This window comes from Catharus ustulatus, chromosome 6 (assembly GCF_009819885.2).
Source record: "Catharus ustulatus isolate bCatUst1 chromosome 6, bCatUst1.pri.v2, whole genome shotgun sequence".
Classification (NCBI taxonomy): Eukaryota; Metazoa; Chordata; class Aves; order Passeriformes; family Turdidae; genus Catharus; species Catharus ustulatus.
Window position 1 is genome coordinate 16,805,349 of NC_046226.1, and position 27,190 is coordinate 16,832,538.

At 39.4% G+C, this 27,190-nt stretch overlaps 1 protein-coding gene across 1 annotated transcript in view; it reads left to right on the plus strand.

Annotated features, from left to right (window-relative positions):
- TRIP11 (thyroid hormone receptor interactor 11) overlaps positions 1–22,384 on the plus strand; it is a 31,410-nt gene extending 9,026 nt beyond the window's left edge. Inside the window, exons 7-20 of the mRNA XM_033063837.2 lie at positions 1,070–1,432; positions 2,115–2,155; positions 3,137–3,340; positions 4,296–7,325; positions 7,534–7,674; positions 7,881–8,074; positions 8,874–9,037; positions 9,343–9,446; positions 9,677–9,776; positions 15,849–15,930; positions 16,718–16,832; positions 17,395–17,517; positions 18,785–18,932; positions 20,272–22,384. Coding sequence (XP_032919728.1) covers positions 1,070–1,432; positions 2,115–2,155; positions 3,137–3,340; positions 4,296–7,325; positions 7,534–7,674; positions 7,881–8,074; positions 8,874–9,037; positions 9,343–9,446; positions 9,677–9,776; positions 15,849–15,930; positions 16,718–16,832; positions 17,395–17,517; positions 18,785–18,932; positions 20,272–20,480 — 5,018 coding nt within the window. The 3' untranslated portion in view covers positions 20,481–22,384. The remainder of the gene's footprint in view (positions 1–1,069; positions 1,433–2,114; positions 2,156–3,136; positions 3,341–4,295; positions 7,326–7,533; positions 7,675–7,880; positions 8,075–8,873; positions 9,038–9,342; positions 9,447–9,676; positions 9,777–15,848; positions 15,931–16,717; positions 16,833–17,394; positions 17,518–18,784; positions 18,933–20,271) is intronic.
- Positions 22,385–27,190: the final 4,806 nt, after the last annotated feature.

Consider the following 27,190-nt stretch of genomic DNA (forward strand, 5'->3'; position numbering starts at 1 on the left):
TTTGGTGAAATTTAGAGTTCTAAAGAGTGTGTACTCTCCTTTTGGAACGACAGATCTGTTCCCTTCTTGGAAAGAAGTATTTTCACAGCTTCTCTGACTTTAAAGGTAGTACTGATAGGGAATTTATTTCTGAAAATCAGATGCCTGATAAGATGTACTGTGTTTTTTCACTTTGTGTGTGTGTACACCAGCAGGACTAATATAAGGAAGTTGAAGGCACAAGTCTCTTATCTTTTACATTACTACTTATCTGCAAAATAAATACTGCTAGTAACGTTTGAAGAACTAGAGTATTTTATATTTTTGTTCATTCTATCTGACAACATGATAGGGACTAGGGCAGGATCAAGTGTTTGAGGTGACACAGAAGTGAATTCACAAGTAGAGTGCTTTCATTTAATTTTTTTTTTCCTGCACTCTTCTGATGATGCCTTTTTGTACTCTCTGACTTACCTGGAAATTATAGAAGATTGTAAGGAAATATTAATGTCAGTATAGTATGACAGTATGATGGATCTTTCAAAGGTTAATTCTGAAAAATGTTTTTCTTGAGATGAAAACCTTTGTGCATCGCTTAGAAAATTATTTGGAGCAAATTGTTCCCTATAACAACCATTTGGCAAATCTTTGAAATGTAATTAATTAAATTATAAATGGATTTTCCATTAATCTGAATTAGATAGGATTTGATACATTTTTCCTAGAAAATCGAGAGATTCCAAGTCCTGATAAATTAGATTGTCATCTCCTCACCAAGAGAGGTGGGGATCAAGTATTCTAATCTAATTCTAATTAAATTGCAAACAAAATATATCATGCAACACTTGCCATTTAAAATTATATTGAGTGAGGCATGTGATAGTATTCAAAAAGCTACTTGTCATACCAGTAATATGTATAGCACAGCTTCAGATGTTTAATCTGTTTAATCAAGCTTTCTGTTGATGGTGACCATGTCTTTGTTTTAGTCTGTCTCCCTCTGTCAGGAGAAGAGGTGAAAGAAGAGAAGTAAAAGATCTAGAAGTGATGGTTTTGGTTAATATTGCAAATAATCTCTTTTGTCTTTTAGATGGTGTGAGCACTGATGCCATGGATGAGTCTCAGATTACTGAACAGAAAAAAAAAGCTCAGAGTCTAGATGGAGGTCAGGTGGAAGAGTTGCAGGTTGTAAAGGACCTAGAAGATGAAATAAGAAAATTAAATCACAAATTGTCTTCTGCCAAAGCAGAAAACAAAAATCTTCTGAAAGAACAAGAATTTGCAAAGCTAGAAAGAATCCAAATGGCACAAGATTATGAAAAGCTTAAATCTGACTTTAATGCACTTCAAAGATCTGTGGCAGAGCAAGATGCTCCCCTGAAAGAACAGAAGCGGCTCCAGTCAGAGACATCACTACCACAAGATGTTGTCAGCCTACAGCAAGCACTGTTAGGTACTAAGGCTATGATTTTTTAATTATTATTATTTTTTATTTTTAGTATATTTTCACGAGTCTTCACTTTTAAAACTCAAAATTTATTTTATTAATTTAAAACTGAATATGACTATACGTGCCTTTAAAGTATTGCTGTTTTAGAAAAGCATTGTCCATTGAAGTAAGGTGAAGCAAAAAAGAGAACATTGTTGGGACTAGCGTGGTTATCATAGGGTTTTCTGGGTAAGGGCAGTAATCATGTCTGCCAACTGTTTGGTAGGGTTTTTTTTCCTTTAGAAGTAAGCCAGCCTGAAGTGGTTTGTTTAAATTCAAAAAGTATGTTTGCGTGTGTCTATAAAGGTACTTAGTTGCTAGTATCTTCCTAAGAAAACACTAACATACCTGTTTAAGAAACATATCTGTAGGTAGAAAGCACTTTTTAATATTTCATAACTGATAAACTTTAGTACCAAAGTCCCCTTAATGTGGGCTCAGTTGTGACAGTAATGCCCTGCTTTGAGGTGGTGACTGATGGTATGTTTGAATCTTTTATTGTACTGATGCTTGTCATCACAAAATGCTTTGAAACTGTTCTCTTCTGAGCAGTGGAGTTCTGTTTGGACAAGGTGGGAGAATGATTTTGTTTTGTTGTTGTTTGGAAAGTAGTGAATTATCTATTTGATTTCATTTTTCTTTATAGAAGCAAGAAATGAAATAGCAAGACTTTCCAGTTTAAATCAGGTAAAACAATTTCTGAATTAAACCAACAAAAAAGTTCATAATAACAGTAACTGATGGGAAATACGTTTTGATAATGTGTTGATTTTTGTTTGGTTTATTTTGAACATTTGCATTTCTACATAAATAACATTGTAATGTAAAAGGAAAAAATGTCGTTTAATTCTGCAATTATATGTGGAATTTATAGAAACAATACATTTTTACTTGTGAAACTCCACAATGCATTCTATTAGGAAAACCATTCAAGTTCCACTTGTCTCTTTGTAACCAAGAAAACTGTAACATACATTTTTAAAGTACTAATTATTTTAAAGTGCTATTATAATTTGCTTTCTGTAAAGTATGTAGTTTTTCCCTTGTGCTTTAGCATGTTTCAGTTTTGGCACTTACCAGTCGTGAAATATGTACCCATATAAATACACATCTGTGTAGTATTCATCATAATACTGCATTCCATCTTACTGATGAAGTGAAGCAGTGGAATGTAACACACCTTTGGGTTTTGGCATTTTGTCTTGGTCCTTTATAAACTCTCATACTTGAGAGATTTGGTTTCTTTTACTTTGTATCCAGCAATATTTATCAACTGAGTTTTTCTATGCTTTGTTTGTATTCAAGAGTTTCCATAGTATTTTTCATAGTGATGTTTTTTAGATGCCCTTTATTCAAATTTCCTGTCTCACCCTGCAGCCTGCTCTGTTTAGGGTGGCTCTTGTAGTTACAATAGTTTATCCCAGCTGTCAATCCATACCTGAGAGGTGGATATAACTTCTTACCATACCATAGCTTTTTGTGCAGGAGTTTATAAACTACTCTCCTAAGCAGAGTGATGAAGAAATAAATGTGTATGTATGAATGGTAGAGAGAAATACTTCACTGAAGAATTTTTAACTGGGGTAGTATTCATGTGGGCTTAGAGATTCTAACATAATTTCAGCAAGATAAAGTCTGATATTTACAATTTTTATTTTTTATTTTGAGGGACTTGAGAAGGAACTGACAAGTGCACAACATAAACATGAGAATATTCTTTCTTCGAATACAGAGGATCAGAATTCAGAAATAAATCAGTTAAGACGAGATTTGGAAAGGAAAGAACAAGAATTAGATGAAAGTGTTGCTGAAAGAGAAACATTAATAGCAGAGTTGGAAGAGCTAGACAAGCAGAATCAAGAAGCTACTCAGGTAATAAATACTACAACTGATTATTGAACTGCTGAGTAAGTGTTTAGAATTCTGTGTGTATGTGTGTTTGTCTTTTAAGTTGATCTTTGAACATAGATAACGGGGAAATAGAAGTTATCTTTTGAGGCCTACAAACAAGTACTTGGGACCACTATTTCGCTAGATCCGTCATCTCAATGTGAAATTCAGAAGTGCATGTAAAGCCCACTTTTTATAGACAAATAAGTAATACGACTGTCCATAAGAAATTTTACTTTATGAAGTCCAGTTAAATAGTCCCTGATTTTTCATTGCAACATTTCTGATGAAATTTATCCTCATAATATTCTAATCTGTCTTATGACAGTATGCATTACAATGATTTTTAAAACTTTTATAATTTTAAATTGTTTATTATTTTTAAGTTATTTTATTGCAAGTTCCTTATAATATGAGCATTTGTCAAGTAAAAAAGTCACCAATTATATATAATCAAATTATACCTTTTTGTCACAGTTCCAGTATATTTGACCAGTAAATTTGAGTTGCAAACCATGTGTTTTCAATTATTGATTTACCGATGTTTCACCTATGAAATTAATCCAAACAAGTATGTTGAAACAGAAAGTTGAAAGTAGAATATACAGATAATTTATTTTAAGCAGTGGATGTTTGCTGAATTCCAAATGTCTTGACAAATTCTGACAGTTCTTTTTTTATTTTTTCATTTAGGTAGTTAAGGTTCTCTTAGAGGTGGTGTTCTTTCTTTTGTAGTGAAATGTAATCTGTCCTTATTTAATATTTGGTTTTAATTAATTTAGCATTGACTGGTTGGTCCTACTTACCGACTTATGTTGGTAACTAAAAAACATTTATTCCTTTCAATTTTTTTTTGTTTAGAGAATAAAAGTAAATGAAATGCATGGTTCAGCTGGTTTTGCTACCCTAATGAATTCTGGTTTATGTTCATTTCCAGCATATGATTACACTGAAAGAGCAGCTGTCAAAGCAACACACAGAAACTGATAGTATCATCAAACAGCTGAAACTTGACATAGATTGTGAAAGAAAGAAAGTATCAGAATTGGAAACTGAGAAGATGAAAACTATTAAAGAGTTAGATAGTCAGAAAGAAAAACTAAGCCACTGTTCATATACACTTAATGATTTACATATAACTAAGCAGCAGCTACAAGATAATATTAAAGATCTTCAGGAACAATTAAGGAAAGCCCAGGACTGTAATTTGCATAGTAAAAAAGAAATTGGAGAGTTGCAGCAGAGACTGAAAGAAAGGGAGGAGGAACTTCATGTATCCTTGAGCAAATTAACAGAAAAAAGTAATGAGGAATCTAACTACACTTGTCAAGATCTGATTCTGAAAGAAAGAGAAGTAGAAATTGAAAAACTACAGAATGATGTTTCAGAAAATAAACAAATAAATGAAGATCTACAGAAATCTTTGTCTAATCTCAGGACAGAAAATGGAAAGCTGATAGCAGCCATTGAAGAACTAAAACAGGAGTTAAGTGATACCATTTCTGAGAAAAAGAAAGTTTCTTTGGAAAAAGACACTGTTGTGGAGGCTTTGAAAATGGAAAAAAGACGGTTAGAGAGTGAATTAAATGAGACAGAGAAGAGGCTTTTGGAACAAGCACATAATTATAAGCAAACTATCGAGGAGTTATCAAACGCACGTAGTATGGATACTACTGCATTGCAGCTCGAACATGAGCGCCTGGTTAAGCTTCATCAAGAAAAAGACTTTAAGATTGCTGAGCTTCAAAGGACCATTGAGCAGATGGAAATTGACCATCAAGAAACAAAAGAGATGTTGACTACTAGTTTAGGAGGACAAAAGCAGTTGACAGATCTTATAAAGGAGAAAGAGGTATTCATTGAAAAATATAAAAATCAAGCCTTACAGGTGAAGCAGGAACTTGAAGAATATATGAAAGTTTCAAAAAAGCAGGATGTCTTAAAACAGAACTTGGAGGAAAAAGACAGAAGTCTTGCAGTCATGAAGGAAGAAAATAATCATTTGAAAGAAGAAATCGAACGCCTTAAGGATCAGCAAAGTAGATCTACACCTGTGGTTGAGCCTAAAACATTAGATATTATTATTGAACTTGAAAGTGAGGTAACACAGCTAAAAGTGATAAAGAATAATCTTGAAGAAGAAATCAAAGTTCACAAAAAAACAATAGAAGATCAGAATCAAGCAACAGTGAAACTACAGCAGTCACTGCAGGAGCAGCAAAAGGAAATAGATGAGTCCAAATTTCAGTGTGAGCAAATGAATGTCACACATGAAAGACTCTTTTTAGAAAAAGATGAAGAAATCAAAAATTTGCAGAAAACAATTGAACAAATTAAAACTCAGTTGCACAAAGAGAGACAGATTATCCAGACTGATTCTTCTGATCTTTTTCCGGAAACCAAAGTTCAGACTCTTAATGGAGAAAATGGAAATGAAAAACATGACTTATCTAAAGCTGAAATTGAAAGATTGGTGAAAGGTATCAAAGAAAGGGAGATGGAAATTAAGATGTTAAATGAAAAGAATGTTTCTCTAAGTCAGCAAATTGATCAGTTGTCTAAGGATGAAGTTGGTAAACTTACTCGGATCATTCAAGAGAAGGATTTAGAAATACAAGCTCTTAATGCTAGAGTTTCCTCAGCTTCCTACAGACAGGATGTTCTTTCTCTTCAGCAGCAGCTGCAGGCTTATGTTCTAGAAAGAGAACAAGTACTAGCAGTTCTAAGTGAAAAGACAAGGGAAAACAGTCAGTTAAAAACAGAGTATCGTAATATCATGGACATGGTTGCTGCTAAAGAAGCAGCTTTGGTGAGATTGCAAGAGGAGAACCGAAGGTTATCCAATAGATCTGAAAACAGCAGTCAGGACATGTCTAGAGAAACTATTCAGAATTTATCCCGTATAATTCGAGAAAAAGATATTGAAATAGATGCTCTAAGTCAAAAATGCCAAACCTTATTGACTGTCTTGCAGACATCCAGTACAGGTGCTGATAATGGAGCAGGGGCTGTGAACAGTAACCAGTTTGAGGAACTTCTGCAAGAACGTGATAAACTAAAACAGCAAGTAAAGAAAATGGAAGAGTGGAAACAACAAGTAATAACCACGGTCCAGAACATGCAGCACGAATCAGCTCACCTTCAAGAGGAGTTACACAAGCTGCAAACACAAATTTCAGTGGAAAGTGATAGTACCTCAAGGCTGCAGGTAGATTATAATGGCTTGATTCAGAGTTATGAACAGAATGAGAAAAAGCTGAAAAGTTTTAGTCAGGAATTAGCACAAGTTCAACACAGCATAGGGCAGCTTTATAACACCAAGGATCTTCTCCTGAGTAAACTGGATTTGGTAACACCATCTGTGGCAGCAGCTTCCACTGTTTCACAACTTTCAGGTGTTCAATACAGTCCTCCTGAAGCACTCAGTGAGGAGAGTAGACTCCTTCAAAATGAGTTGGAACAACTGAAAAAAAAGTTACAAGATAAAGATTCAACTATTAGGATTCTTCAGGAAAACAATCAGCGATTATCTGATTCTGTTGCTACAGCATCAGAGATTGAGAGAAAGAGTCAAGAAGGGACTGAATCAGAGATGAGGCAGATCAAAGAAAAACATGATGTGTTACAGAAGTCACTTAGGGAAAAAGATATATTAATTAAATCTAAAAGTGATCAGTTACTTTCCGTGAGTGAAAATCTTAGCAACAAAGAAAATGAAAATGAACTTTTGAAGCAAGCTGTAACTAATCTAAAAGAAAGAAATTTAATTTTAGAAATGGATATTAAAAAACTGAAAGAAGAAAATGAGAAAATAGTTGCGAGGTGCAGGGAAAAAGAAACAGAATTCCGTGCACTTCAGGAGACTAATATGCAATTTTCAATGATGCTGAAGGAGAAAGAGTTTGAGTCTCACTCAATGAAGGAAAAAGCTCTTGCTTTTGAGAAGCTGTTGAAAGACAAAGAACAGGTATGTACGTTCATACTTGGCACCTATCACTTCAAAGTAGACAAGTTGGAAACAATATTCTTCCTGGATATTTTTCTGTTGCAAGACCGTAGATGTCCTGCCCTTTTCCTTGTTAAATCAGTAGTATCTTTACACTCTTCCTGGCAAAGACTATGCCTCTGGTAAAATTGTTTGCCATGTTTTAAATATTTGTTTATGTCTTCAACAGGGCAAGACAGGAGAATTGAATCAGCTGTTAAATGAAGTTAAATCAATGCAGGAAAAGGCTGTTACTTTTCAGCAAGAGAGAGACCAAGTCATGGTAGCACTCAAACAGAAGCAAATGGAGACCGGTGCCCTGCAGAGTGAGGTACCATGAAATAATTTATACTTACAAGAAATAAATGAAAAAAATAATAAGAAATTGCATCTGTAATATTTTTTTTATTATTTTAGTAGTAGCAATCATTTGTTAAAAGCTTAGAATTAAGTGCTTCAATAGGCATATGTTACATTTGCTTTGTATTTTTTCATAAGAAATCATAGTCCAAGCAACTTACGGCATGTTCTACACAGGTACAGCATTTGCATGAGAAGGAGCAACGCCTGAATCAGGAACTGGAGAGGTTGCGGAATCACCTTCTAGAAATGGAAGACTCCTACACCAAAGAAGCTTTAGCTGCAGAAGACAGAGAGGTCAAGCTAAGAAAAAAGGTCTTGATTTTGGAAGAAAAACTTGCATCCTCATCTACTGCAGTGGAGAATGCCAGGTAATCTTTTAAATATCACAGTTAAACTAAACTGGTGCTGATGCCTCTATTGTACTGAGCTGCCAGCCTGTAACATACTAACACTAGAGAAAGCAACAAAGGATTCAAACTTTTGTTACTCAGAATCTAGAGGGTGATTTGAAATATATTTGGCTACTGTCGAGAATTTAATGTATTTCTCCTTTTAGTAGGAACTATTGAAACCTTATATCGTCAACAGTGCTTAGAACTGGAACAGAAATCCTGAACCCATCAATTTAGTTGTGTGTTAAAGGGTGACTTTCAAGTCAAGGCTTCATTCAGTTTGAAAGAGTGTTTATTGTCTTAGTTTGAAAGACAGGTGTCTTCTAAGGAAGGGGGAACCTCTCTTGAAATGGAAAATATAAACCCACTCCCTCCAAATTCGTATAATAACAAGATATACTGAGTTCTGAGACTGGGTTTTAAAGTAAAAACTGATAGAAAGAGCTATTGATTCATAGTTATTGAAGCAGACAACTAGGAAGATATGGATTTTTTTTTTTTTTTGTCATGATGCTGATATAATAACAAAAACAAGGTTTTTCAAACAAAAGAAGTTAATTGGGATTTTTTTTCTTTGATTGTCAAAATTTCATTGCCAGACTTCTTTAAAATCTCTTTTTAGCTTGATTTTGTTTGTTTTTAAAGAGGAACTGGGGGGAAATGCCTTAACTTTTGTAAATTGAGCTGAACAATTTTGGTAAGGTGTTTTTTGCTGGGATTTAATTTTCTCTGTGATAGCTTCTTTATTTAAGTAATGTATCTTGTTTTCATTAAGTCATCAGGCTAGTCTGCAAGTTGAATCTTTGCAAGAGCAGTTAAATCTAGTTTCCAAGCAGAGAGATGAAACCATGCTGCAGCTGACCATCTCCCAGGACCAAGTGAAGCAGTATGCACTGTCTCTGGCCAACCTGCAGATGGTACTAGAGCAGTTCCAACAGGGTAAGTTTTGTCAAGAGATAGCAAAGATTGCAACAAGTATTTTGCAACTGGAATTGTTAGCATATTTTGGTGCTTTTGAAGTATTATTTACCTTGTTTCATTTTTGATAACCTGAACTTCCAAATGTGTTGTCTATTAAAAAGCTTTAAAAAAAACCAATTCTGTGGAAACTCTTGATCAGTATCTCATTTCTGAAATTTGAATTCCACCTCTACCTTATGAAGACCAGATATGACAATGCTGAGGTTTTGCAATTGCATATCCCAAGAAGAGTTACATGTTGTAAATTGTTTTTAATCCTTTAGAAGAAAAAGCTATGTATTCAGCGGAACTGGAGAGACACCAAAAACAGAGTGCAGAATGGAAGAAGAAAGCAGAAAACCTAGAAGAAAAAGTTGTATCGCTGCAGGTGGGTTGAATAATGAAGTTGAACCTTGTGAAACAAAATTGTAATTCCTCACTGAGCAAGCAAACTAGCATTTTTCTGCTGACCGTCTATTTTCTAAAGGTGTTTACTATCCAGTTATTTGAAAGAACAAATGATTGCAGTCTCTTAATCTGTTGTGTCTGATGTGTTTGGTGTTAGGGCAATTGTGATAGTGATCTCCCTTCTCTTTTTGTCCCTTTCTTCCCCTCTAGGTGAGTCTAGAAGAGGCAAATTCTGCTCTGGATGCAGCATCCAGGCTTACTGAGCAGCTTGACATCAAAGAGGAGCAGATTGAAGAGCTTAAGAAAGAAGGTAACTACATTTTTTTAAATTTCTGCTTAAAGTATTTCAAGCAGCTGAGGAGACAATTTGTATTCCTAGAAACTTACCAAAATTCATATCTTATGAGAGACGAATTCTGTACCACATTCTGAGGACTTCCTTGTTTACAAAGCAAGTATTAAAAAATACGTTTACCTTCTGTTAGGGATCTTTCTCAAAAGAAAGACCTGTAGAAGATTTTTGGATTTTAGGGTTTTTTCCCTGTAAATATCAAGACATTCGATTTAGCCCTGTAAATGTCTTTCAAAAGTTAGTGGAATACCAAATGTTGTCAGATTTTCCAGAGTAGCTACCATATTTGACATAGATACTGGAATACAGTGAAGTAGAGATAAAATGTGCAGTTGGTAAGAGATGTAGAGGCAGCAGCTCTTGCACAGATGTGACTGCCATCTCTGCTGGATGCAGTGGTAACTCATGCTTTGAACATATGCAACTACAGTAATTTCACGACCATAAGGCGCACCGGACTATAAGGCGCACCCCCCGGGAGCCGGCACATTTTGCAACTTTGTAGATCAGATAAGGCGCACCGGTCTATAAGGCGCACCGGGTTTTTTTTTGCAGCGAGGCTCCGCCCCCAGCTCCTCCCGCACGCTTGCTGGCCGAGGCCCCGCCTCAATCCGGCAGCCATTGGCTCCCGGGCCTGCCTGTACCCGGCAGGGCCGGGCTATGCCCACCGCCGCTCCGTGCAGCATCCCCAGGGCCCCGCTGTTCCGGGAGTTCCCTGGCGCTCCGGGTGACCCAATGCCGGCAGGCTTGCCCCGTGCCGCCGCTGCCCCGATTCCAGCTGCTTGCCCCCTCCCCGCGTGGCAGCCGCTCCGATTCTGGCGGTTTTCCCCCTCTCCGCATGGCGGCCGCCGTGATTCCGGGGGCTTTCGCCCCCCCCGCGCAGCGGCCGCCGTGCTTCTGGGGGTTTTCGCCCCACCCGCGCGGCGGCCGCCGTGATTCCGGGGGCTTTCGCCCCCCCCGCGCGGCGACCGCCGTGATTCCGGGGGCTTTCGCCCCCCCCGCGCGGCGACCGCCGTGATTCTGGGGGCTTTCGCCCCCCCCGCGCAGCGGCCGCCGTGCTTCTGGGGGTTTTCGCCCCACCCGCGCGGCGGCCGCCGTGATTCCGGGGGCTTTCACCCCCCCCGCGCGGCGGCCGCCGTGTTTCCGGGGGCTTTCGCCCCCCCCGCGCAGCGGCCGCCGTGATTCCGGGGGCTTTCACCCCCCCCGCGCGGCGGCCGCCGTGTTTCCGGGGGCTTTCGCCCCCCCCGCGCAGCGGCCGCCGTGATTCCGGGGGCTTTCGCCCCGCCCGCGCGGCGACCGCCGTGATTCCGGGGGCTTTCGCCCCCCCCGCGCAGCGGCCGCCGTGCTTCTGGGGGTTTTCGCCCCACCCGCGCGGCGACCGCCGTGTTTCCGGGGGCTTTCGCCCACCCCGCGCGGCGGCCGCCGTGATTCCGGGGGCTTTCGCCCCACCCGCGCGGCGACCGCCGTGTTTCTGGGGGCTTTCGCCCCGCCCGCGCAGCAGCCGATCCGATCCCTGCGGCTTTCGCCCCCCCCGCGCAGCAGCCGATCCGATCCCTGCGGCTTTCGCCCCCCCCGCGCAGCAGCCGATCCGATTCCTGCGGCTTTAACACCCCCCGCAAGGGAGCCGTCCCAATGTCGGCGGGCCGGCCCCCGCGCGGGGCGGACCGGCGGCCCCGAAGCCGGCGGGGAGGCCCCGATATCGGCGGGTCCGCCCCGCGCGGGGGCGGCCCCGAAGCCGGCGGGGAGGCCCCGATACCGGCGGGTCCGCCCCGCGCAGGGGCGGCCCCGAAGCCGGCGGGTCCGCCCCGCGCGGGGGCGGCCCCGAAGCCGGCGGGGAGGCCCCGATACCGGCGGGTCCGCCCCGCGCGGGGGCGGCCCCGAAGCCGGCGGGGAGGCCCCGATACCGGCGGGTCTGCCCCGCGCGGGGGCGGCCCCGATGCCGGCGGGGGCGGCCCCGATACCGGCGGGTCCGCCCCGCGCGGGGGCGGCCCCGATGCCGGCGGGGGCGGCCCCGATACCGGCGGGTCCGCCCCGCGCGGGGGCGGCCCCGATGCCGGCGGGGGCGGCCCCGAAGCCGGCGGGGAGGCCCCGATACCGGCGGGTCCGCCCCGCGCGGGGGCGGCCCCGAAGCCGGCGGGGAGGCCCCGATACCGGCGGGTCCGCCCCGCGCGGGGGTGGCCCCGATGCCGGCGGGGGCGGCCCCGATACCGGCGGGTCCGCCCCGCGCGGGGGCGGCCCCGATGCCGGCGGGGGCGGCCCCGATACCGGCGGGTCCGCCCCGCGCGGGGGCGGCCCCGATGCCGGCGGGAGCGGCCCCGATACCGGCGGGTCCGCCCCGCGCGGGGGCGGCCCCGAAGCCGGCGGGGAGGCCCCGATACCGGCGGGTCCGCCCCGCGCCGGGGCGGCCCCGATGCCGGCGGGGGCGGCCCCGATACCGGCGGGTCCGCCCCGCGCGGGGGCGGCCCCGATGCCGGCGGGGGCGGCCCCGATACCGGCGGGTCCGCCCCGCGCGGGGGCGGCCCCGAAGCCGGCGGGGAGGCCCCGATACCGGCGGGTCCGCCCCGCGCGGGGGCGGCCCCGATGCCGGCGGGGGCGGCCCCGATACCGGCGGGTCCGCCCCGCGCGGGGGCGGCCCCGATGCCAGCGGGGAGGCCCCGATGCCGGCGGGTCCGCCCCGCGCGGGGGCGGCCCCGATGCCGGCGGGCTCTCACTTCCGGGGTGGCAAATGTTGCAACTTTGTAGATCAGATAAGGCGCACCGGACTATAAGGCGCACTTCCGGTTTTGGGGGGAGATTTTAGTCAAAAGGGTGCGCCTTATAGTCGTGAAATTACTGTAATTATTGCTATTCCTTTTAAAATGATAATCGGTCTTACTCTTGTAATAAGTGATGTTTTCTTGAAGAAGTCTTGTTTATGACAGCTAGGTGGCGTGACATGTCATTTGAAAGTCTTCAAGATTCCAGCAAGAACTCTACAAATAGTTATTACTTTTCTGCTACATATTTGAATATGTACTTACTTTAATTTAGTTCTCTCTAAGTGCAATTTGGCATCCAGGTGGGCATTATAGAAGTACTCCCTGAGTTCATATATGAATTTTATAAGCTAAATTAAATTTCAAAATGCTACATGATGTACAACTACTGATCTGGTTTTGAATTGACTGATCTGTATGTCTGTCTCACTACAGACATTCACAGCAAAAGTTCACAAACACTCTGGATTGAAATTAACTTTGGCATAGGCCAATATTGCACTGTTAAATGGGAAGTTCTTCATTACTGTTTAATTTTGATGTTAAACCCTTGCTTGAGGAGGGGTTTAAACTCGGGAGAGTATCAGGCAATTTACTTGATAAAAGAATTGAAATGGAATTGTTGCATAAAGGAAACAGCAGTTTAATATTGTTGTAGAGTAAATCAGGATTTTTATAGAAATAAAATATCACTTCATATTCTATTTATACAAGAAAACATAAAGTGTCTTACTGCAAATTGACCAAATACATTCCCAGACACAGTTTTGTTATCCAAATCTTTTGAAGGATTTCTTTATGGATTTTTTTGGCAGAAGACATGATTTTAATGGAAAAGTATAAAATGTACCAGATGCAGTTTTCTGGATTGCCATAAATGGTTAACAAATTACTGGGGACTGTAAATGTCTGGTTTACAGCAGTCCATGCTGAATTTTGGCTCGGGACCTTTATGTTACTTAGTCTCTTCATACACCCAAAGTATGTGTTTAAGTCCTTTTAAACTGTAGGATTCTATTTTGGAGGTAAATGTTCCATTTTAAAAATATGTTTAATGATAAAGTTGCATAGTCACTGTGGATGAAATATACCTGTGTAGTGGTCCTGAAAAGTTTATCCTATTTGATTATGAAATATTTTTTCATTTAAATTATTAATATTTTTCGTTTAAGTTATTAATACTTCTGTTTTTAAATCCATCATAAGGAAATAAATGAAGTGAATAAAAATTGAAAAAGCAACTCACCATTGTATTGCTTTGTAGAGAAATAGCAGCAGTGTAAAATGTAATTGAAATTTGTTTTCAAATGCTGCTTGTTTATCTTTTTGTGGCATTGGTAGTATAACTCTCTTTATTCCCTTCTGTTCTGTGGGCATCCAAATAACTCACATATGTGTGTTCCTGCAACTGCATCATTCTATAATTATATGCCTATGCTTCCCTTGAAGTATTGGTGTCCTATTTAACCATATTTACAAATTAGCATAATTTTTAAGTAAGTGTAAACTTTGAAACAGTGGTTTAATTCTCCTGTACTTCACCCTGGTGTGTTGAGAGAGGAGTACTGAAGAGCAACCATATTATTGGAATGGATTTTGATGCATATGGATGTAGTTGTTAAAAGATAAATTGTTGTATAATGCATATTTTGCTTTAGTTTTTAAGTTGCTTTGTATGAGAAACTTACTCTGTGTTCCTTGAATAAGAATTTCCCTAGCATGACATCAGTTAGTTTGTTCTATTCTGTACTCCTTAAAAATCCGTATTTTTGAAGTAAAGTGTTTGTATAAAGATGTGGAGTATTTGAAGAGGGCATATTAGGTTGTATCAATTTCACTGACTGGCTCTTTGATGTGTGTATATATAAAATCACTGTATGAATTCTCATGGAGTTACTGGTGTTAATTGAGAAAACCGTGTTCTGTCAACATAGTTGTGGCATGCCCTTATTAAAGATTGAAAGTTCTGGACATGAGTGGAATCCTTTCCATGCACCACAGACTATTTGAAGGTTGTAAAAATTCGTAGAAGTCATTTTTCTTGCAAAGATGTTCAGGCTTTTTAGAAATTAACGACAAGACAGATAAAACAAAAGTGTATCTTTTGTGACTTTTTGATGAAGCATTTTTAATTAACATGTTAAAAATTAAAATGTTAAAAACAAAATTGTTTAGCAGTTTTTCAAAGGATTTGGAGGTAAACATTAAACCTTGTAGAGAGAGAGGAGAAAAATTTCGTCCTGCCTGCTTATATCTGTAGGGTAAAGTTGGTCTTCACATGGACAGTTCATATTTTAGTATACTAGTCAGGTATTTGTGTGTAAATAAGGCTTAGTTGTACTTTTATTAGGCTTCAGAGGTAGTATCTTGCAGAGCCCCAGTTTGGTGAGAAATTACACTTCTGTAGTCTTTATGGTCTTAGACCATCTCACATTCATTGACTTATAATTCTGGCCTATTTATTGAGCTTGCAGGCCATGATGCCTGACTGAAGCATTTGCCATTTTTCTGTAAGTCCTGTTTTTGGTTCATGGTAGCTGTGGCCTTTCATCTCTTCCATTCATGTTTTTGTTCCCAAAATTATGGGTAATCTTGTGTATGTCTGCCTCTCTTGCTACTATACTGAATTATGAAGCAGAACAGCACTGTTTCTGCAATGTGTTGATGTGTCCCAGCATGCTGTTTCCAGAGCTTCCATCTATCACAGGAGTTGGAAAGGTCCGAGCAGAGCAGACCCTTAACAAGCTCCTGATATTGCTCTGCTAGCCAGTAATTCATCTAGGAAACTTAAGAACTCCTTGGTGTTTCAAAGACTGTAGAATCTGACAGTAGGGTGCACAGAATACCTGGACTTGGGTAACATTGGAGGTAAGGGCAGAGATCAAAAAGACCTGATGTCAACATGGAGTTTGGTCATTATGAAAAAGATTGCCACAGCAGGACTACAGACCTTGCTGAAGAGTTTCTTTCCAGTTCTGTATTATTTAGGTAGAAAACAATAGTTCACCAGACCTTCTGAAATGGATTTATTTAATGTGTGGTCCTGTACTTCAACTTTGAGTATCATTACTGAAATTTCAGCTTATGGTTTTGAATAGAAATTACTCATTAAGTTGACACCTTTTTATTTAAAAACCACGTTGATTTTATGTTTTTGTTTTTTACTTAAAAGCACCATAGCAAGATTTATGAAGGTATGTATTATTGATAAATTTTGCAACAATGTTTCAAAGTTTTGATTTTTCTTCCTTTTGCTGTAATATTATGTTTATAGGTGAGGTCAGAAGAGAAATGTTAGAAGATGTACAAAATAAATTAATGAACCTTATGAACAGCACAGAAGGAAAAGTGGACAAGTAAGTCTTTAATGAAAGATTTGGTCCAAGTTTTTGGGCTTATTCCTCTCAATGTACAGATGTGGCACTCACAGTAGCAAGGGTAATACTGTACTTCTGTATGTTGTCTTGTAGTTGCACTTCTGTTATTTTGACATTTTTCAATTGTTTGGTGGTTATAAATAGTCATTTTGATTAGTAAAACTACTCTGACTCTGGCTCACTGATGTGTTCCTTAAGTAGAAGTGCAGTTCTGTAGCATAAGCTCTGCAAATGGAGATTAGAATTCTTAATTAATGTATTTAATAATGGCCAAGGTGTGAACAGCAAGCCTTTTCATGTGTCTGCATCACCTGGATGTCATGTAAATCTCTTCCTTGGTCCTTTTCGTTCTTCTCTACCCAATAGGACTAAAACAGGGATAGGCAGATGAGCTCCCCTGTCCCCTTCATTATGTCTTGGTTTGGGACTACACTGAGCCTCCTTCTTAAATGCTCTCCTGAATCAAGATCTTAGAACAAGCATTTTTCCTGACTGTAGTATGTACGCCCAAATTTGCTCATGTTACCATTCAGTTTCACCTTACTGCATACAGTATTGCTGATACTGTCAAAATCCATGCTATGGAAGAAATGTAACAACTTACAGGAGGAGGAAATTGGTGAGGTGCCCTTTAGTTATTTGTATTTTATGTGTTTATTTGTATTACTGTAAATTAGGCAAGAGTATGAGGAATAAATGCATCAATATTATGGTACCAGCTGTTATATAATAGCAGCTTGTATAAGTACCTTCTTTTGTTCTGCAGACTGTTGATGAGAAATCTCTTTATTGGACATTTTCATACTCCAAAAAATAAACGTGTTGAAGTGTTAAGATTAATGGGAAGTATCTTGGGGCTGAAAAAGGAGGAGCTTGATCAGGTAATATTTGCAGAAAATTAAGTGCTTTTTCTCTTCCTCTTCTCTTTTCCTCTTCTCTTCCAGTGTCCTTACCTGAAAATAGAATGACTTGCTGCTGATCTAAGGGTGACTGTCCCTGCACATTTTGTGGGGAAAGCTTGTTTTTTTTTCTTTTTTTATGTGGGACTCTTTTTTTTATGTGTGACTTTTTAAAGTTTTTTATATGATGATCTTAATCTTTCAATAATGTTTTAATAGGGTAAAATTAATTTTGCTGAGGAATGCTAATGCAGAAAGGAAAGGATTTAACTTTGTGCTGTTGTGTAGAGCAGCTGTAATATATCAGTTACAGAAAAGTAAGCCTGTTATATCTGTACTAGTAATGATTGTGAAAAATGTGAGGCTCATCTTTTAAAATAAAGAACCAGGTTTGTAGACTGCCAATCTTTGGGAAGTGGAAATAAAAATTTTTATTTATCTCTAGGAGTTGCATAGCATTGCAACTGGTATTTATTCGCTTTCTTTAGTGTGCTGCTTTATTTTTGTTGTTTCCTAACTTTGTTTTCTTTAAATACTTTTCTAGTTATTATCTGAAGAGCAAAGAGGCGTAACGAGATGGGTGACTGGCTGGCTTGGTGGAGGAGCTGGGTCAAAGAGTGTTCCTAGTACACCTTTGAGACCAACTCATCAGAACATTTTTAATAGTGTAAGAATTAATTATTCATTCTCTTGGTTTGAGTGTAAGATGGGAAAGTTGCATATTAATGCTCAAGTTTGGTTTATCAGTATATTGAGCTTCATTTACTGATGCTGCTGTATCTTGCATTAATTGTTTTGTGCAACTGCTTTGGCAAAAGGTTTTTTCCCTGCACTAAGGAATTATTGAGACAGTGAAAATTATACAATGATGAGTCTTGGGCTAATTTAGAAGACAATTACTGTTCCACTGGTTCCTGGCATTACTCTTGTTACAGTATGGACTTCACTTTGCAAACTACAAATGCTGGAAGTTAAAATATATGTGAGAGTATGGACTTCCACAATACTCAACAGTATAGAAGACCATGACATTTTATTTTGATGCCTGTGTTCCCATATGTCCTTTAAATTTAAATTGAAAAACTTTTTCAGCTGCTGCAGCTATTACCTCTTATGTACAGCATATAAAACTGATATTCTAAGTTTTCAAATACTCTAAAGCAACAGATCTCATAGCATGATCCATGGGAGCAGTTTACCTATGGAATTTTCCATTTTGCAGGCCAGTAAATAATGTACTCAAGGACCAAGCACTGATGGATTGGAATTTTTGGATTGACTTTGGTTTTTTGCTCAGTTGAGCTAGAAATATTGAGAATGGATTCCTATAAATCATCTTGAAGTATAGGGATTTGGTTTTTTTCCCCCTAAAATAGTGCAGGTACATAGGCTGTTACAGGACTGTGGTCTGATTAACTATAGAAGTAAAGGAGAAAAATTAATGCTTTTGTGTGACTAGTACAAGCTTTACTAAGCCAAATTTTATCTTGTCATGCTGCCAAGACCTTAATCATTCCATGCTTCCCTTATTTGAGATTTCTTATTAAAAAAAGCATACATGGGCTTTAAGAGAAAGGGTTGGATTTTAGGTGTTTCTGGATGAGAGACTGGTTGAGCAAAGACTAAGGAAATACTGTGATGTCAGTAATAGCATAGAGTTCTTGAAATAACTAGCTTAAATCAATAATGGAACCATGGTAGAAGTATGCGTGTTACCTTTAGAGTTTATCAATTTTATGTAAGTGGCTCTTAGCAACAAAGTGTATATTTTGAAAATAAATTTCGTTTTCACTCACTGAGGACTGCTTAGTAATAAGTGCAAGTACAAATTGATTGCAGGCTGTTGACAGCTTTTTGTTTTGTATATAAATGTATTTTTGACTTAGTGCTTTTCACCAGAACAGTGAAATATAGTAACTATTAGATTCTTATAGTCTTTTTCAGAACTGTTCGTGAAATTCCTTGAAACTGAATCTTGCCCAAGCCTTCCCCCACCCAAGCTCTCTGTTCATCACATGAAACCTCTAGGAGCAGCAGGAACTGGTAAAACTACCAGTGCTCCACCCAACAGTCAAATGCAAGGTAACATTTGAATCTTTACACAGAACATAAATAACTAAGGGTAGAATTTTCAAGAGGATTTTAATGCTTCTGTGCTTCCTCACTTGTAAATTATGAACTTGATTTCTTCTCCCCAACCATGTCCTACTTTGTCTTTTTTTTTTTCCAATTCTTCTCCTATCTCTCCTTCCCACTGCATCTATACCTCATTTTCTAAACTCAATACAGAAGATTAGAGGGACCAAATTCCCTTTGATATGGGAAGGATTTAACAGTACCTGTTAGAACCAAACAGTTGCTGTGTAGACAACTTCGTGGGGTGTAGCAGTGAACCCAGTCCTGATTTTCAGCATCCCTGTTGATCAGCTTGTGTTGAAGGGAGTGAAGAATGCAAGTAATACAAGTTTGCAGTGTCTGCCTGGTGTGTAGATCCTGGTTGCTCTGAGAGGACCAAAATAAAATCAGTTAAGTGTATGGCCTGGTATGAAATCTTTGTAAGCTGTGCAGGACTGTTGACTGATTTTTCTAAGAGAATACTTTGGCTTATATTATGCATGCTAAATTAATGTACTTTTGTCTTAAGTACTGTAAGATTCAAATCTTCAATTTTACTGGTCCAGTTTGTTCTTAATTTTTTTTACTTGTATTTAAGACTTCACCTTAATATAGGCCTGCTGGTTTGCAGGCTTGTTTTGTTTGAAATTTAGCTGTAAACTCAAAAGAAAATAAAAATGAAAAACCCCGAACACCAAACCCCTACATATTACATGTATGTACAGAGATAGGGAGAGATGCTAAAAAAACCCTCTTGCAATAATTTAAAGTAGTTGGATGTTACAAAGTGCTGTTTATTTGTGGGAGTTTTCTTGGGGCTGGGGAAGCTGTGCCGTGTGTTGGGAAACCTTCCTGTGCTCTGCATTGTAGTGCATGTGCCAGGGTCCTTACGCCTCTCCACAGTGCTGGAGTCAGCATAACAGATAACTTCATGTCTGGTATTGCGAAGGTGAAGAGAACTGCCACGGGTGTTCATGTTGCCTGTCAGATGTGCACATTTTCTTGGGTAGCTTGAGCTGTTACAGAATCTTGGTGGTAGACTTGGCCTTGCTGGATTAACAGTTGGACTTGATTTAAAGTCTTTTCCAACCTAAATAATTCTATGGTTCTGTGAGAGTAGTCAGCGACAATAAGTCTTTGAAGGTGTCTACAGTCCATGGCAATATTTTCAATAACTTACATGTTGCAGAAGTAATAGGCAATTTTAGAATGTCTCTCTGAACAAATACTGAAAATTTGGATAAGTTTAGGAATGCTTTTTAACAAAGTGCTTTCATTGTTGGTTTGGGGTTTTTTTGTATTCCAGATTCTCCAGTCTCGGGAATGGGTAGAAGACCAGATGCAAATCCATTTTTAGCACCTCGATCTGCAGCAGTGCCTCTCATAACACCAGCTAGTAGTTCTGGACATCTGCTTATGAAACCTATTTCTGATGCACTGCCTACTTTTACACCACTGCCAGTGTCCCCTGATGCCAGTGCTGGTGCTGTGTTAAAAGACCTCCTAAAACAATAGATGATCTTGTATCAGGATGATGATGGTAGCACTTTAAGGAAAATGAGAACACTATGTTGTATATAATTTACCACAATGAGGCCTTCTGTAAAAAATGCATTTGATTGCAATTGTATCTTGCTTTTCTTGTACTTACAAACTTATCAGTGCTTCAGAAATTCTAGTGGTGGAATGAATAATTGCCTTCTGTATAGCAGGTATTCATTCTGGGTGTGGGTTAAATATTTAACTGAGAAAATAAAAATCTATCTTGTTGCTGGATTGTCACAAGACAAATTAAAGGATTTTTAAACCTTAGTTATACTGGGTTATTTCTGATATGCATAGACAGCATTAACTCTTTGGTGTTGAGATTTGTTTTTCCATTAAAATGATCTACCATCTACCTTCAAGAACCAGAACTAAAAAAAAAATACATAAAACACCCAATTAATGGTGTTTATTTAATGCACTTTTTGGACATATATCCCTTACTTACAAGTTTGATTGCATTTGGGGACGATTTGAGGCACATTAATCTCTTTGCACAATGATTTGATATACCCCCCACCCCAGACTCACAGCTGTTTTCAGCAGTCTGACCCATCAGCACCAAAGAGTTAATTGTGGCAGTGAGGCTTCACATCCATGTAAAGAGGGGGTAATTTAGCAAATGATACATTCACATACACAAAGACACTGTGCTCTAATGGTCCAAGGTGTATATTTGAGAGACTTTTTATCTTGCAAAATTTTGTAGATCCAAATATAGACTTACAGCTTGAACACCTGTATAGAATTAAAAGGGAGGAGGGTGCTTGCTTATCTCAAATATGTAAATAGGTCTTTGTACAACCAAGGCCAAAGCCAATTATTCTGTAAATTTTACTGTGATAACTTGTACACTTTGTTTAGCAGGTAAAGAATGAAGTTGCATACTAAAGAATAAGAGTCATCCTCATTGTGAATCTGAGATAAAATGTCTTCTGTTTAAAATGTGTAATTTCTAAGTCTTTTTATATGCCTCTCCTTATTAAGTCAGTGTTAAGATAACTGTTGTGCAAGTTCTATATTAGAACTGTCAACCTTCTCCATTTTCATTAAGGTCCTGGGCAAGATTGTTGTAAGAGTTATATTTAAATAAAATTAATTACTGAACTTGTACAGAATGCACCAAAATAATGCAAGGAATCTTTGCACTTATTTATATAGAGGTCAAATAGTGAATTTCTTTTGTTGCCTTGAAACCTAGCAAAGTTTTTTTAATTGCTGTGCTTACTTCTAAGAACTGTTTGAAACCCTTTTCTCCAGTATAGTAATGTTCCATGGAAGACTTTGCAGTTTTGTAACTGGATTGACCTACCGTATTGGATTTAGATTTTAAATTTTTTTACACATTATGGACAGTTTGGCAGCTTGATTTCTGAAAAGATAGCAGCCACATATTTACAAAAGTAAATTCTGTGTTATGTAATAAATGTAATGAGAATCTCAGATGATCTCAGCTGAGAATACTGCAGTTAGGTACTTCAAATGTACATCTTCGTTTAAACTGAACTGGAAGAGCTACCTTTTTTTCCTCTATAGCAATTACAAAGAAAAGTGAAATCAGGTGGCTTCTGTGCAATCTCTCTTGGTCTAGTAGTCATGTCTGTTTAATGATACATAGCTACTTCGCAATAAAATTGCCTTTTGGTGAGCCAAAGCAGAAGGTAATGTTTAGTTTTCAAAAATTATGTGACTTATGTGTTGTAAATTACAAATGGAGTCATGCTGCTCACTATTCTCTGAAAATATTAACTGAGCAGTTCTTAACTTTTTAAATGCATTTTTTCTTCTTTAACTGCAGTGAACTTAATATGTACACATTTCTCTTTCAGGAAGCTTTCTAAATGCCAATAAAGAAAACATAGTAAGACCATTTATTTCTGCATGCTGCAAATCAGTTCCATTTATACACTAAACTATGGGGTATGAAGAGGGAAGTCTAATACCAAGCAGAGGTACTGAAGAACTTCAGAATTCCTCATTAAGCTCCTTGATGGAGAAGAAAATCTTCTACACCAGAGATGCAAAGGGCTTCAGTCCTTAAATCCTAGGAGGTGAGCTCTGTTGAGCTATGGAGAAAATCCTCATGGCTTAGATGTTTCTGTTCTAAGGCTCCTTCCACAGGTACATTGGTGAGGTTTGATGCTTTGTTAGAGATCAGCTGGGCTCTGTGTTCCAGGCAGTGTTTTTGTGCAGAAAGTGTAGAACAGCTTCATTACTTTGTTTCTTTCTTCCTTCTTTGAATGTTTCACAGACCATTTAAAAACATTCAAGCATTTTTTTTATTGAATGATTAGTAGATATATTTTTTCCTCTAATTTTTCTTCTGTGTTTACTTTGTTCTTGATAACTGTTCCATATATAGTTGCATTCCCAGCTTCCCACATGTACATACGTGACTCATGTAGTCTGTCCTGTTAATTGTGTGGGTCTTTCACACAGCAGCATGAGGAAAAAATCCATGGAATTTATGAACAAAGTGCAACAGTTGAAGTTTTTCATTCTTCCATTTAATGTAATTGTTTTCTGTGGCTTTTGCAAGCAAAGCAAGGTGTTTGGTTCTCCTAGTTTTGGTCTAACAAGCTGTCAGTTATCTTTAGTGATAAGGTAACAGATCTCAAGTGACAGATTCATTTTGCAAGCTTGATGTAAGGGGATGAAAATGAAAGTTAGGGTTTTCAATTCTTCTCTTTAGACTTTCTAATTTGCTTATCCTGCATTCCATGCAAAGAGAAGGAAGTAACTGGTTGATCTTTCTGATTACCACTGTAAAGGAATACATGGTGTGGGGTTTGGGAGTCTGTGGGGAGCAGGGGGGAATGTTGGGGTTTTTAGTTTTTGCTTTTTTTACTTAACTTTCCTGCATTACACCAGCTAGTCACAGCAATATAATTTCACACATTATAGTGACCAGTGTAGAAAGAATGAGGTTTTTTACCAAGTGCCAGTCTCCTGCATTTTATTATTCCTTCTTTTTATCATTCTTGACCATTTTGCGTACGTAGTTACCAATAAAGCAGGCATCTGGACTACATATAGGAGTGGCTGATGGCTAAAGCAGAAGAGATAGAATGGAAGATGCTTGCCTTGTAAGTATTTTATATTGTCACATACCTCATGAAAGCTTTGCAGTAATTAATGTCATCTAATTGCTTGTGTTGATGTATTGCTGGGTTTTTGGTATTTTCATAGAATCATGAAATGCCCTGGTTTGGAAGGGACCTTCAAGATTATCCAGTTCCAGCTTCCCTGTCACAGACAGGGACCCCTTTCACTAGACCAGGTTGTTCAAAACCCCATCCAACCTGGCTTTGAACACTTCAGTGGAGGCATCCACAGGTTCTCTGGGCAAACTATTCCAATGTCTCACCACCCTCACAGCCAAGAATTTCTTTTTAATATCTAATCAAATCCTATCCTCTTTCAATCTATAGTCTATGGGACAAGTGAAAAAAAATTTGAGTTATGGTTAACTGTTATTAGAGTGTTTTACCAGTCATTGATAGAAGAGAGTTTAGAAGCGCTGTGACATGTGGCATTGCAACAAGCACTGACAGACTACAGACCAGTTATATCCAGGAAACAAATTACTTACACCTATTTTTTGTGTTTGTTAACAAAATGAACTGACCCTTGTACCAACAACCTAGAATGTTCTATCTCCCTTAAAGAACATCTAACTCTTCAGAGAGCTGCCTGGATACTGTTTGAATATCAACCAGTATCACAAAGGCAAAGGGAATCTTGGCAGTACTGTGTGGTTAACCCCAAGGTTTTCATTTTTGACGTCAGATGCTGCCTGCATTTTCCTCCAGTGAATTTCCAGATGGTCATGCAAGGTGGATTGGATTGCAGTATGATGAGAGATGGAGTATAGACCAAGGACATTTTACAGATTTGAGGCAGCTAGGAACTATTTATGTCATTTATGAAATAGTAGCTATTAGCCAGCATTGTAGTACAGCCAGTTAGTAGCTAATGTTTGTTGATGGAATAGTTCAAGGGATTAGAAAAAGAAATGTGTTAACACACTCCAAGTGGTGCATATTTTGTCATTTGGCAGCTTTGCCAAGGCTCTCCTACAAGGTGAGCAAAGTCAGACGGTTGATTTTGAGTTAATAAAAACTGACCAGTGGTGTCTCCTGACTCCCTAGAATGAGAAGCACTGTTAAACACAGCCCTCTGAGAACAGAAAGACCAAGAGTTATAACAGTTCAAATCTAACTTTTTTGGAGTAGGGAGCTAAGGCTATTCTAAGGTTTTGAAAAGGATTTTGACCTTTTCAAGGCTGTTGAGAAAGACAGAAGCCCACATTAAGTTTGGCAGAGGCAGCTGGATTTTTAGAACTAAATAAAGCTACTCCCGTTTGTACAACTTAGGTAGCCTGAATCCATTAATTTCCTGAACCATTAATGTAGTATTACCAACAAAAATATATTTAGTAAGCAACAAAGTGGCAACTGGATGTAAATAGAGCAAAGTAAGAGGTAGTTGCAGTTTTGAGTAAATCAGGGATAAGAAGTTGCTAAAGAATATTAGTTCCTAAATGAGAACAAGTATAAGAGATATAAGCTGCAAACATTATTTTACAGAATCCATTAGGTTGGAAAAGACTTCTGAGATCATTGAGTTCATCACCAAGCTTTGACCAAAGATACCTTGTCAGCTAGACCACGGCACAGTGTCATTGCTTGACAACCCTTTCTGTGCAGAAATTCCTCCTGATGCCCAACCTGAGCCTTTCCTGGGGCAGCTTGAGGCTGCTGTTCTCTCATCTGATTGCCTGGAAGAAGAGACTGATTCCCACCTGGCTAAAACCTCCTTTAAGGTAGTTGTAGAGACTGATAAGGTCACTTTCTCAGGAGAATAGATATCAGAGAGTGATTCCAGACACTCTTTGGGTGCAAGTGTCCAAGAAGCTACATAGAGAAAGGGAAATAAGGGAATCAGATTTCAGCTAGTCATGGAGAAAGCTAATCACACATTGTAAAATTAACCTAAATATAAAACTGTTTCCTTATTTTCTGCAATACTTTGTTGTTATAAGGTGTTAAAGTATTTGAGTGATACTTTTGTTTGTACTAAAAGGGTATTTTCAGAACTACAAGCAAATTACTGAGTTGATTCTGGTTCACCTGTATGTTTTGGTTTACATGACATACCATAGATACAACACTAAATTGTAGCAGGAGTAAAACTATAGTAAAGAAAGTGGTTTGAATGGTAGACTGGAGCATTGAAAAATAGTAATTAAAACTGAAACTTTTTCTGGAAATGGATTTGGAAAATATTTAGACTGCACTTTGCTCTATGCTTAAGTAGTTGGTGCCAATAAAAATGAAGGCAAACAGAACACTGCCTTATTTTTGACAATAGGAGCAGTAACAGATGTAACAGTTTTCAGCTAACTTAGAGAAGGCGTATTATGAAACTACAAAAAATTGAGGAGTACAGGATTCTAAAGAAAATTAATGAGTCATAACTAGGATTGCCAGATCTGTCTGGCCCCAAGTGCAGACGGAATAGCGTGTTGTCTGCAGAGTGCTCTGGATGGATGAATGACCTGCAGAGTGCCACTGCAGGCAGAGGGGTTGCAGGTGCTACCTCTGTCCTTACTGGACTCTGAACAGAACAGCAACTATGGTGTGCTTCCCAGAACCTGCCAAATAGGCAGGGCTGGAGATTCAGGGAGCCTGCTACACTCTGCTCTGATGTTCTTCTCCTGAACTGAATTAGTGGTTCCATCTGCCTTGTACAGGTTGCTTTGCTGGCAACCTGAAGCCTTCACTGCCTTGGCCAAATGGGACTAGGCGATCTAGTTCTTGAAAGGAAAGATTCTCACTAGAAACTCAAATGGAGTTGGCTAGAGTCTATTTCAATTGCACAGAACTAGAGTAATGCAAAAATAAACCTCTGTACCAGGCAGCAGAGCTATTTTTCTGAGATATGTAGTCCTTAAGGATAATCTCCAAGAAAATCTATGCCTAAAAGATCCCAGAATCATTACGGTTGGAAAAGACCCTTAAGACCATTGAGTCCAACCTTCAGTGGATCATCACCAGATCAACTAGACCATGGCACTAAGTGACACATCCAGTCATTTCTTGAACACCTCTGGGGATGATGACTCCACCATCAACCTGAACAGTCCATTCCAATGCTTTACCAACCCTTTCCATGATGAAATTCTTCCTGAATTGCACTGTCTCTTGTACTGTGCTACTGATTTCCAGATCTTTTGCATTTACTGTTCTGTATTTTATCAACCATTATATATAAACCTATGAAATACAGGGTTGTATTTGATACTTTCTCTTCTGCCAGCATCAAGGCTATTTTGTGATAGATTGTACTTCAGATAAACAATTCAGCTGTTGCAAATTGTATTTGAGTTAACAACACAATTTCTAAATGTCTAGTGAGTTCTGATGAATGTTTTTTCTTAATTTTCTTACTTGTTCTACAGCCTCTCCTGCTGGCATTTCTGTTTAGATATATCCTCCCAAACTGGATTTGTTTGTTGTTACTTTTTTTTTCTTTTTTCTTTTTTCTTTTTTTTTTTTTTAATTCCACTATGGTAATCTCTTGAAGTTTCTCTAGCAAATCCAGATGAAGAAGAAACATTTCACCTTCTACAGTGATTTTATCTTTTCTAAGCATTTTTATACCTTGTTCATCTGTTG